The sequence below is a fragment of the Phaseolus vulgaris genome, unplaced genomic scaffold (assembly GCF_000499845.2).
Source record: "Phaseolus vulgaris cultivar G19833 unplaced genomic scaffold, P. vulgaris v2.0 scaffold_13, whole genome shotgun sequence".
Taxonomy (NCBI): domain Eukaryota; kingdom Viridiplantae; phylum Streptophyta; class Magnoliopsida; order Fabales; family Fabaceae; genus Phaseolus; species Phaseolus vulgaris.
In genome coordinates, this window is record NW_027174082.1 from 916,498 (window position 1) to 927,978 (window position 11,481).

At 48.0% G+C, this 11,481-nt stretch overlaps 1 protein-coding gene across 1 annotated transcript; it reads right to left on the reverse strand.

The window, feature by feature from the left end:
• Positions 1-6,477: 6,477 nt before the first annotated feature.
• Positions 6,478-7,330, reverse strand: LOC137816932 (uncharacterized). Its single transcript, XM_068620107.1, has 2 exons — positions 7,136-7,330; positions 6,478-6,903 (listed from the first exon to the last, which is right to left on the reverse strand). Exons 1-2 carry the CDS (start codon positions 7,328-7,330, stop codon positions 6,478-6,480), a joined length of 621 nt encoding a protein of 206 aa, XP_068476208.1.
• Positions 7,331-11,481: the final 4,151 nt, after the last annotated feature.

The window sequence follows — 11,481 nt, forward strand, 5'->3', positions numbered from 1 at the left end:
GCACTCTCCCCCCACCTTCTTGTGCCATGAGGTCGCGAGGGGAAGAGACACTAGGGGGCTGCTCCCTGAAGGATGAGGCGCAATCATCTGAACCTGAAGCCGCAAGAACTGCAGCATCAACTTTCCTTTTCCTCTTGAAGACGAGGCCTGAACAGGTGTCCTCATCTTCGGTGGCAGCAGCTTCAGCTACCCCCTTTTGCCTTTGGTTTACGGGGGGGTTTAGGGTTTAGGCTGGGGTAGAAGGCCTGGAGTAGAAGTGGCAGGGGCTGAGGCGTCGGCGAAAGAGGGGTCAAGAGCAACCCTGAGCTGAAGAGCTACAACAACAAACTGCCTCCTTTTCTCAGCATTGAGCACCATCTTTGCATACAAAGACAATAATACATAAGAACCAACAAAACACACAAGTAAAGAAACGCGTAAACAAAGGCAGGGGGAAGGGGAAATACCGATATAACTCTTAAGGGACCTGGGGTTGTACTGAAGCTTGATCAATTCAGCGGTGCTAAACACCACCCCTAGTCTAGAGAAGAACTCGCACACTTCTCAGTCGTGCGGGGTCAAGTCCTCAAGGCCCCTAGGCTTCTTGAGCTCAGGTTCTTTCACCCAGTAGAGTGGGAACCCGTCCAACAGGGTGGGGTCAAATTTGTTGCACTGAATCTTAAAGAACTTCCCTTTGAAGCCCTTATACAATTGTTGGAAGAGGGACAACAAAATTGTCGTGCTCCTTCCTAAAGATGCAAAATTTCTCGTTAGACTCACCCTCCTTATATGCTTTTATGTCCTTGAAGGAAGTGATTTTGGAGGTTTCAGCTAAAAGGCTGTTAGGAGCCCAGCGGTATAGAGTTTTGTAGTTGATGGAAGGAGGTGGGTTTGAAGTAGTTTTCGTTTGAGCCATCTCAAGAAGGAAAGCTAAAGAAGGAGGTGACAAAGGGAAAAAGAAGGGCAGAGTTTAGAGAAAGAGGTTGGTGCGCTTCAGAAATTCGAGAAACAAAGAGATGCGAAAATATAAAGTGCAGAAAACATAAACAGTCCCAGAATAGTTAAGACAGATTATAAGCATCAGAATAGTAAAATAGGTGCGATCATAAAGTAAAAAACATACCTTTGAGTGATTAGGTTTCGAAGGGTTGAAGTGGTTGAGGAAGAAGAAAGAGCGTTTGAGAGTAGGAAATGCTTGAGAAATGTTAAGAGAAGTAATGAAACAGTGAGAAGCGTAGGGGTTTAACGTATACGAAGAAGCACAAGCGGCAACGAGTATTAGCCGTAGATCCTGCCACGTGTACGGTGATTAGAAAAGTATGGTGAAACGTCAGTGTACTGTTCATGTTCCGTCACTCTAGCGCCACGTAGGAAGCCGTGGGCGACCACTTAACCTCTTCACTGAAACAAGTTACAGCTTGAGCCTGGGGGGCTTGTGTACTGGCCAAACCTAAGACATCGGCCTTAAGGAGGTCGACATCGGACCTCGGTGGTTCGACAGTAATAATGGGCCACATAAGCTGGGCCCCACAAATAGTATGAGTTAATACCTAAATACCAAAAAGACCTAAATCACTTGAGGATCATGCATAGGGTGTGTATAGTACATTCGGGTACGACACAAGCAAGTGTTCCTTGGAGGCGCTAAGGCCCGTAAGGGTTAGGGTTTTCAGGGAAAGACTGCATGCATGACACATGAATAATTAGGGCACCCATAGAACAGATGGCGCCGCAGCGTCGGTACATGAGTTGGTACCCTGACAGCCATACTGTTAGAGATATTGCACTCCAGAAGAGGCAAGTCTTGTGTCGCGGCTAGGTAAGCTTGTGCAATGCGTCTCAAGATGCCTCACCAGTAACCCTAATTCCACTTAAGGAAAGATCCTTGTGGGACAGGGAAGTTGACCTAATTACAACCTATATAAAGGGTGGTAAGAACCCTAGAAAGGTACACCGTTTTTAAGACTGAAACTACTTTACATACTTTACTGTTTCTTAGCCCAATACTGACTTGATCGTCAGAGTGAAATCAACAGGTAGGGGCCCCTCTGTTTCAACGGAGCCACTCTCAGTTACTCAAGGAGAGAGCATAAACCACCAGGAGATAGGAGGAGCCACCATCTGCCTTTGGAGTCAACGACGGTTACTCAATAATGTTCTCGCCGGTTGACTTGCCTCGCCGATTGACTTCAACGGCTACTTTGGCCCTTCTATCCTTGCTTCAGAACCATACCTTCTTCGTCAAGAAACTTCTCACCTGCAAAGACAAAGGGGTGCCTTAGCGGCTGTTTGCACTCCGGCGCTCAAGTCAATATTAAGGGCAAAGAACACCAAGTGTATAGAATAACTTCAGTCTTAAAAGTTACGTACCTTTCGAGGGTTCTTAGTATCCTTTATATAGGTTGAAGCTAGGGTTTACCTTTGTTCTGTTACCCTTATCTAGGGTTCCTTGGAGAATGTCCCTGTGCCGCTATCGTGTAATCTTAGCGTATCTGGCACATGAACTTCCCTTAATTGGAGTGCAACGAATAACAGAGTGGCCGCCTAGGTACCAACTTGTGCACCTGATATCCAGCGCCATCTATTTTGTGGGTTCCCTAAGTATCCACATGCCATGCATGCAACTTCCCTGGAAACCCGAATTCTAATAGGCCCTTACGCCTCCTAGGATTATCCATGATGTTGCGCCTTCATGCGTCATACACACCACATGCATGGATCCCTCGTGCCTTAGGCTCCCCACATATCTCTTGTCTTTAACTATTATCTTAATGAAATTCTAGGGCCCACCTTACGGGGCCTTCCACTTCATCCTGACGGTCGATGTTTGATCTTCTCCCTCTACGGGCGAGGTCCGATATCGATCTCCAACATCGCGCTTAGGATAGAAACCTCAAAGACTGACCATCTCCCGGGTATGCGTCTGGGGCCCACTTCGCGTGGCTCCCCTCCATTACCAAGTTTCGGTGCGCGATGTCTGAGGTCAGCCTCTGAGTCCATAACCGAGGATCGGTCGGGACACAAGCCCCCAGTCTCGAGCTATAACTTGTTCCAGCAAAGAGACTAAGTGACCACGCTGCACGACCTACGTGGCACTAGGTAGCGAGTGTGAACAGTACACCGAAGTGACGTTGCATCATTCTCCGCGTAATCTATGTACATGTGTTGAGATCGATGGCTGGGGTTCGTTGGCGCTTGAACTTTCCTGTGCACTATTCAAACATTTTAACCCTTACACTCCCACTACTGTTTCATCACTTCATTTGCACGAGCCTCCTCTTAGCTCTCTGCACAGAAAAACGCTCTTTGTGCAGAAAAACGCTCTTTGTGCAGAAAAACGCTATCTTCTCTTTCCCCTTGTTCAAGCCTACGGATTCCAACGCTCGAAAGGTATGATTTTTACTTCCCGATTGCTTTGGCACTTACGATTTTATTGTTCACGACATGATTACACCTGCCTGGGTTTGTTTTTGATTTCCGCATTTCCTATGCATTTATTTTTACTGTTCACGCTTCAGGTTTATGTTTACTGGGTTTCTTCTGATGCTGTCGAGTCGCGCCGCTTCCCTTCTAAAGTTTCTCCTTTCTTTTTCTTTTTAGCTTTCTCATCAAGATGACTAAACGAACGAAGTGAGTTCCTGAACCGGCTTCTCCTTCGGACTCTGCTTCAACCTCATCATCATCTTCCACTTCTCCACTTTCCTTAGTCCCCCTCCCCCCTCCTGCCTCTTTCTACGAGTCTCTATACCGCTGGGCTCCAGCGGACCTCTTAAGGGAGACGTCTACCTTTACTACCCTGAAAAGCACATCAGCTTATAGAAAGAGACAATTGTGCCATCCGTCACGCGTCTTTGGCAAAGACCATGACAAGTTTGTGCGGATGGTGGCTTGCAGTGTGGGAGAACCGGTGTGTGCCGATGAAGCCTCCGACCCTGAGGGTCCTTTCTGAATTGTATACTCGACCCTCTTCTGAAGGATGGGGTTTCAGTTTCCTTTTACCTCATTCGGGCGTACTTTGCTAACCGAGCTAAACTTGGCCCCCGCCCAACTTCATCCTAACTTGGCGTTCGTGCGAGCATTTGCAATTCTCTGCTGCAGTCTTGGTCTTATGCCGTCGGTGGACGTCTTTCTCTACTTCTTTGAGGCCAAAGACCCGGGAAAGAAGTTGTGGGTTAGCCTCAATGGCGTGGCTGGGAGAGTACTCTTGACATTCTTTCAGCAATCGTACAAAGGGTTTAAGAAGAACTTTTTTAAAGTTCGCTGCAATCGGAGGGACACTTTTCTTTTAGATGGGTTTCCCTTGTACTGGACAGAGAGGCCGAACCTACGGAGGGTCCGGCGTCCCGAGGATCTTTCTACCCTGGAGAGAGGTGTATGTGAGCTTTTGTCCGAGTTCACTGCCCTTCTGAGTACTTTGGAGCTGCTCAAGCGTGAGTATAGCCCAAAGGATCTTGAAATCTACACTGGTACTCCTTCGCTCCCGTGCTTCTTATTTTGTTTTGGTCTTGCATGTAACCCGGTCTTGTTTGCTTGTTCATATTGACTTGTTTCTACTACACAGATATGCGTCTCAACGAGGATAAGAAGAAGAAATTGGTGGATCTCCTGGCCAAGCAAAGGGCAGCCGCCACTGGGACGAGCCTTTCAAAGCCCTTGGCTCCTTCGACATCGGCTGCCCCGGCCTCTCAGCCCGCTAATTCGGCCCCTACCACCGGTGAACTCAGGGGGTTATTGGCGGTAGAGTCGGACGGCGAAGACACTTGCACCGGCCTGGTCTTCAAGCGACCGAGGGTGGATGTATATGCGGTGCCTTCAGCTTCTGTTTCGGCTGGCACTCCGACCTTCATAGACCACCCTCTTAGCGCCTTCTCCCCCTTCCAACTGTTGCTCTGGAGGGTGGGGGAGAGAGTGCCACTAGAAGTCAGGAGACGGACTCTCCCATGCCCCTCCCTTTGTTGCTCAGACAGGTGCTTAGTCGTTTCCAAAGCTGCGAGGCGGAGGGCTTAGATGATAATCTCCTTCAGGAACGCGTAGCTGAAGTTTTGGGGGACCTCTTGTTTGCCTCCAACCGGGCACTTGCTAGGATGCAAGCTTCCAGGGACCTCGAGGCCAAAATGGTGAAGCTTGAGGAAGATTTTGCTGCCAGGGCCAAAGTCTTTGCCAATCAAGAAACTGCTCTGTACCTGGAGCTGGCCAACCTTCGTCAGACTGAAAAAGGCGCCAAGAAGGCCCTTCAAGACAAGAGCCTGGAGGCGGTTGAGTTGGAAGCAAAGATCCTGCCTCTACGTACCCGCACGGTTAAGCTAAATGACATTGTGGCTGAGCTGAAAGGGAAGGTGGCTGATTTGGAGAGTAGGGGCACACAGTGCGAGATCCTCCTAGGGCAGGTTGAGGGCGAATTGGCCGAGAAGACCGAGTCTTTCAGAAGGGCTGAAGAAGAGCTGATGAATGATGCTACTATGGCCTACGGCGAGGGGTTTCAAGATGCTGTCGCTCAGTTTGCCTGCGCATACCCTGAAGTAGATCCCTCCCTCTTTGACGAGTCCAAATGTGTTGTGGATGGCCAGATCGTGCCATGAGACTGACTTTCTCTATAACTCTACTTTATAGCCAACCAAACTTCTTTGTATGCATACTCCATAAGCATTTATTTCTTTATAACTGTTGTTACCTTGCGTGGTTGTTTGTCCGTTTGGAGTTTGATACGTGAGAGGGGGCGTACGCCTTCCTCTTCCTGATGTTGGCTATCCTAAACGGGCGACTACTTTCTTAATTTCACCCTTGTTGTATAAAGTCAGGGTATAGCTGGGAATCCGATACTCGAACCTCACTTTCTTTCACCTTGACGTATTTACGCAGGAGGGGTTTACCTAGGGAGGCCAAACTACCTCCGTTTTCTGTGTAATATCTCAAGGGAAGAGGTTCCTTTAGTTTTATCGAACCATATTCTTCTTCGCCTAGGTGAACTTGCACCAGAGGGGCTTATTGGGAAGACCAAACTGCCTCTACTTCTCTTGGCATCACTTCGAGGGAAGGGGTTCCTTTATCTTAACGAACCATACCGTTCTCGAACTAGGTGATTTTTCGCAAGAGGGAGGTTCCCTCGGGGAACCATACTACTTCCGCTCTTGACTACCACCACAAGGGAGAGGTTCGTTCATTTCTACGAATCGTACTATTCTCGGGCTTGGTGAACTTACGTAAGAGGGAGGTCCACTTGGGGAACCATATTGCTCCCGCTCTTAACTTTATCACTACAAGGGAGAGGTTCATTCGTTTCTACGAACCGTACTATTCTCGGACTTGGTGAACTTACGTAAGAGGGAGGTGCACTTGGGGAACCATATTGCTTCCGCTCTTGACTTTATCATTACAAGGGAGAGGTTCATTAACTTTGCAATGTACTTTTAACTGAATAACTTTAATTTGGGTGACCTCGTTAAAAAACCCTCTTAAGGGAAAAAGAGTGTCCCCATAAACGTGTACAAGTGCAAGATTTTAACTAAAGTAAAACTTTAGGTTGGTCGCATTCCAAGTGCGAGGAATCGTGCCACCTTCTAATGTCTCGAGTCTATATGCTCCATTCCCAATGGCCTCCGTTATTCTGAAAGGACCGGTCCACTTGGGAGATAACTTGTTTTCTAACTGGTATGGGTGAGCCTTCCTCATTACCAGGTTGGCGACCTGGAACTGCCGAGGTCTTAGCTTGGAGTTGTAATTGTACTCCACCCTCCTTTTCAAGGCTTCAACTTTGATCTTTGCTTCTTCCCTCACTTCATCCAGTAGGTCTAGGTTCACCTTTATTTCTTCATTCGATTCCTCGACCACGAAGTTTTGGAAACGTGGTGAGTTCTCCTGGATCTCTACTGGGATCATAGCATCCGAACCATACACCAAATTAAATGGCGTTTCCTTGGTTGTGGACTGAGGGGTGATGTGGTAAGCCCACACGATTCTAGGAACTTCTTCTACCCAGGTCCCTTTGGCTTTGTCCAATCTTCTTTTCAGACATCTAAGCTAAACTCGGTTGGCCGACTTGACCTGTCCGTTCGTCTAGGGATGTTCTACTGATGCAAATACTTGCTTTATCCCCAACTCTGTACATAGTTTACCCAGTTGCTGGCTTGCGAATATGGTACCATTATCAGATACTAACCTCTTCGAGATCCCGAAACGGCACACTATGTTTTTTTACACGAAGTGCTGGACCTTGTGGGCCGTGATCTGTGCTACTGGTTCGGCTTTGATCCACTTCGTGAAGTACTCTATGGCAACCATGAGGTGCTTCATCTGCCTTATTGCCAAAGGAAAGGGCCCCAGAATATCGATTCCCCACGTATGGAATGGCCATGGGCTGTATATCGATCTCAACTCATCTGGGGGCGCGTTGTGCCAATCAACGTGTTGTTGGCACTGCTTGCATCGTTGGGCGTATCTTGTGCAGTCCTCCCTCATTGTTGGCCAGTAATAACCTGCACGGAGGGCTTTTGATGAGAGAGATCGGTCGCCGATATGGCTACTGCATATTCCTTCGTGTAGCTCTGCCAAGATGTGTGGGCATTGCTCACCATCCACACATACCAGTATGGAATGGGTGAATCTGTGCCTGAATAACTTTCCATCAATTATAGTGTACTTGCTTGATTTTTTCTTTATTTTCCGGGCTTCTGCGGGATCTAACGGGAGCATTCTGTCGGCCAGGTAACACTGGTAGGCTGTCATCCAAGTTTCTCCTACCTCGATCTGGTGAACCTATGTCACTATCTCTCCAGCAACCAGATACTGCTTATTCTGGGCGTTTTCATCGTCTCCTGCGTTAACGATTGATGACTCCTCCTCGTCCCTTCCGAAGTGTCAACATGCTGGATTTCTGCCATTTTGTCCGTGGTTGTTCGAGGTGTGTTCAATGTTTCCTGAATCACCGTCCTCTGCCTGCCCCCCTTGCCCGAACTGACGAGTTTTGCGAGCAAGTCAGCTCGGGCATTTTGTTCTCTGGGTACATGGACTAACTGGAACACGTCGAACGATTCTTTCAGCATCTGTATGTATTCTAAATATGCAGCCATCTGAGGGTCTTTAGCTTGGTACTCCCCCGTGACCTGTCCTGTAACTAACAAAGAATCACTTTTTGCCAACAATCCCCTTGCTCTCACCTCGTTTGCTAGCAGCATTCCTGCAATCAGGACCTCGTACTCCGCTTGGTTGTTGCTGGCTTTGAAAGCGAAATGGAGGACCTGCTCGATTAGCAACCCATCCGGACCTTCCAAGATGACACCTGCTCCACTACCTTGTTGGTTTGAGGAACCATCTACTGAGAGGACCCACTTGAAATCCGCCTCTTCTTGATGGGTGTTGTTGAAGAGAGTTCTACTACGAAGTCGGCATAGATCTGACCCTTGATGGGGCCCCAGGGTTCATAATGTATGTCGAATTCAGATAGTTCCATCGCCTATCGCGCCATTCGTCCTGCCACATCCAATTTCTGCAAGACTTTGCGGATAGGAAGGTCCGTCATTACCATGACGGTGAAACTTTGAAAATATTGGTGGAACCTTCTTGCTGAAAATACTACTGCTAAGGTCGCCTTTTCCAAGGCCTGGTATCTTACCTCCGACCCCTGCAACACCTTACTGACGAAGTAGATTGGTCTTTGTACCTGGTCCTGCTCCTGTAACAGGGCTGAACTGATAACCCTTTCTGTAACTGTGAAATACAAGTAGAGTGGGGTACTTAGCTTGGGTTTGCACAATACTGGAGGGCTGGCCAGGTACTTCTTCAATTTTTCGAAAGCCTCCTCACACTCACGACTCCAGACGAACCTGTTGTTCCTTCTCAGGCACTGGAAATAAGGGTGACCCTTGTCTCCTCCTGCCGATACGAACCTGGACAGAGCGACCATTCGCCCTGTCAACTGCTACACTTCTTTCACCGAGATCGGGCTTCTCATATTTATTATGGCAACACACTTCTCGGGGTTCGCCTCGATTCCTCGTTCAGTGAGCAAAAAACCCAAGAATTTCCCTGCCTATACTCCAAACACGCACTTCTCTGGGTTCAACTTTAGCCTGTACTTCGCTATTGTAGTGAATAACTCTTCCAAGTTAGTTGCATGTTGTTCCCTCTGCTGGGTGGTGACGACCATGTCATCTACATATGCTTGGACTTTTCATCCCAATATGGGTGCTAGCACCCTGTCCATTAGCCGTTGGTAGGTAGCCCCTGCATTCTTCAGCCCAAAGGGCATGGCTTTATAGCAATAACAGGATGATTCGGTCATGAATGCAGTCTTGCATTCATCCCTGGGGTGCATCATGATCTGGTTGTAACCAGAGAAGGCATCCAGGAAGCTGAACAACCTACACCCCGAGGCACTATCTACCAAGTCATCGATGCTGGGCAGCGGGTAAGAATCCTTTGGGCATGCTTTGTTGAGATCTGTGAAGTTGGCACACATTCTCCACTTGCCATTTGCTTTCTTTACTAGCACCACGTTGGCCAGCCATTCAGGGTACTGGATTTCCCTAATGTGGCCAGCCCTCAACAGTTTCTCCGTCTCCTCCCGGATGACCTGTTGTTTCTCTTCGTTGAACTTTCGTCTTCTCTGACGGACAGGCCGAACGTTGGGGTCCATAGTGAGGCGATGACACATGAAATCAGGGTCAATGTCGGGCATGTCAGCGGTGGACCACGCGAAGGCGTCGAGGTGTCGTGCTATGACCTTGGAGATTTGGTCCCGCGACACTCTGCTAAGAGATTGCCCAAGTTTAAACATCTTCCCCCCAATCTCCCTCTCTACCACACCTCTGACAGGCTCGGGTTGGTTTTCTCGGATGATCTCTTCTCGGGTCACTCCATCTTCCCTTGGTGGTCTGGACGTGACAAAGAATATTCCTCCTTTTGTCTTTAGGTTATTTTCGTAACACTTCTTAGCTTCTCCTTGATCGGACGCGATGGTGATTACCGTTCCCTCAAGGGAGGGAAATTTCACTTTCATTTGTTTTGTGGAGGGAAATGCCCCCAGCTTGTTTAAGGCTGGTCTTCCCAATAGTATGTTGTAAGCCGAGTGTGCATCGATGAAAAGGTACCTGATATTAGTAGTGCGCGAAGACAAGTTGTCTGTGAACGTGGTACCTAGTTCGATGTACCCATGGACTTCTACCTCGTTCCCTGCGAAGCCATACAAGCATCTGGCGTAGGGCTTTAATTGGTCCGTGGATAACCGTAAGCAGTTGAAGGTTGTTAAGAACATAACATCGGTCGAACTTCCTTGATCTACAAAAACATGGCGCACCTTTCTCCCGGCGGCGACTAGAGAAATTACCACCGGGTCATTATCGTGAGGTATGACATCTCGGAGGTCGGCTTGCGTAAAAACGAGGTCGACGTCGGGAACAAGATTTGCCCGTGGTGCCTCTACTGTTGTTTGGGAGGCGGCGCATTCCTTTCCTGAAAACCCTCCTAAGATAGTGTTTACCTCTCCATGAATAGGCACCTCATGCCCCTGATCCGCTCCCGTAGCTACCAATGTCTGATCGTTCGTCTCTTCTTGCAGATAATCCTTCAGGAACCCGCTCTTTACTAACTCGTCTAGTTGATGTGCCAAGGCCAGACAATTTCGTATATGGTGGCCATTTGCTTGATGGAATTCACACCAAGCATTCTTGTTGGGCCGCATTTTCCTATCAGTCTTCGCTGGTACCTTCAATTTTGCCGTTATGCTAGGGATGGCGATCAACTCCTTGTGCTCCACTCGGAAGTTATGCTTTGGGGGAGGATCCCTTCTCGTGCGTGCCCCCATTGGGGCCCGCTCGTAGGGTTTTTTCGCCCCCTTTTTCTCTACTGTCGCTTCGTGGACTCTCATATTTTTGAAAGAGTTTTTCTTAGCAAGTTGGGCTTCCACCTTCATTGCAAGATGAACTAAAGATCCCAATGATGAATACTCTTGTAACTCAACAAAGTCTTGAATATCCTTCCTAAGACCACTCACAAACCTAGCAATCATAGCTTCCTCACTTTCCTCTAATTCAATTTTAAGCACAAGCGTTTCTAGCTCTTTATAATATTCATCCACATTTAGCGTGCCTTGTTGAAACCGTTGGAGTCTCAACATGAGGTCTTTCCTAAAATGTGGGGGCACAAATCTAGCGCGCATTTGATCCTTTAAAGAGTTCCAAGAGTCCACGGGAGGACCCTTGTGATAGATAATGTCCTTTACAATTCCATGCCACCATTTCATGGCATAATCACTAAACTCTAGGGTGGCTAGCTTAAGCTTATGCTCATCTTGGATCTCATGGATCTCAAATATTTGTTCACACTTAGCCTCCCAATCTAAATATACATTAGGATCACTTGAGCCATTGAAACAAGGAAGCTTGACCGAAGGTAGCCTAGCCTTTGCATCTTGGTAGTAGCCATTGCCATAGTGAGGTCTCTCCCCTTGGTTGTGATGTCTATGTCCAAGGAATTGGGGTGGAGTTCTCCTTCTCCTATGGTCATCTT

What these genes read in the sequence shown, in the direction of transcription:
- LOC137816932 (XM_068620107.1), bottom strand. Translation starts at nt 7,330, where the DNA reads ATGGCCATTCCATACGTGGGGAATCGATATTCTGGGGCCCTTTCCTTT. An exon ending in CGTTTCGGGATCTCGAAGAG is followed by an intron (nt 6,904 to 7,135) that starts GTTAGTATCTGA and finishes ATCACCCCTCAG; the next exon opens with TCCACAACCAAGGAAACGCC.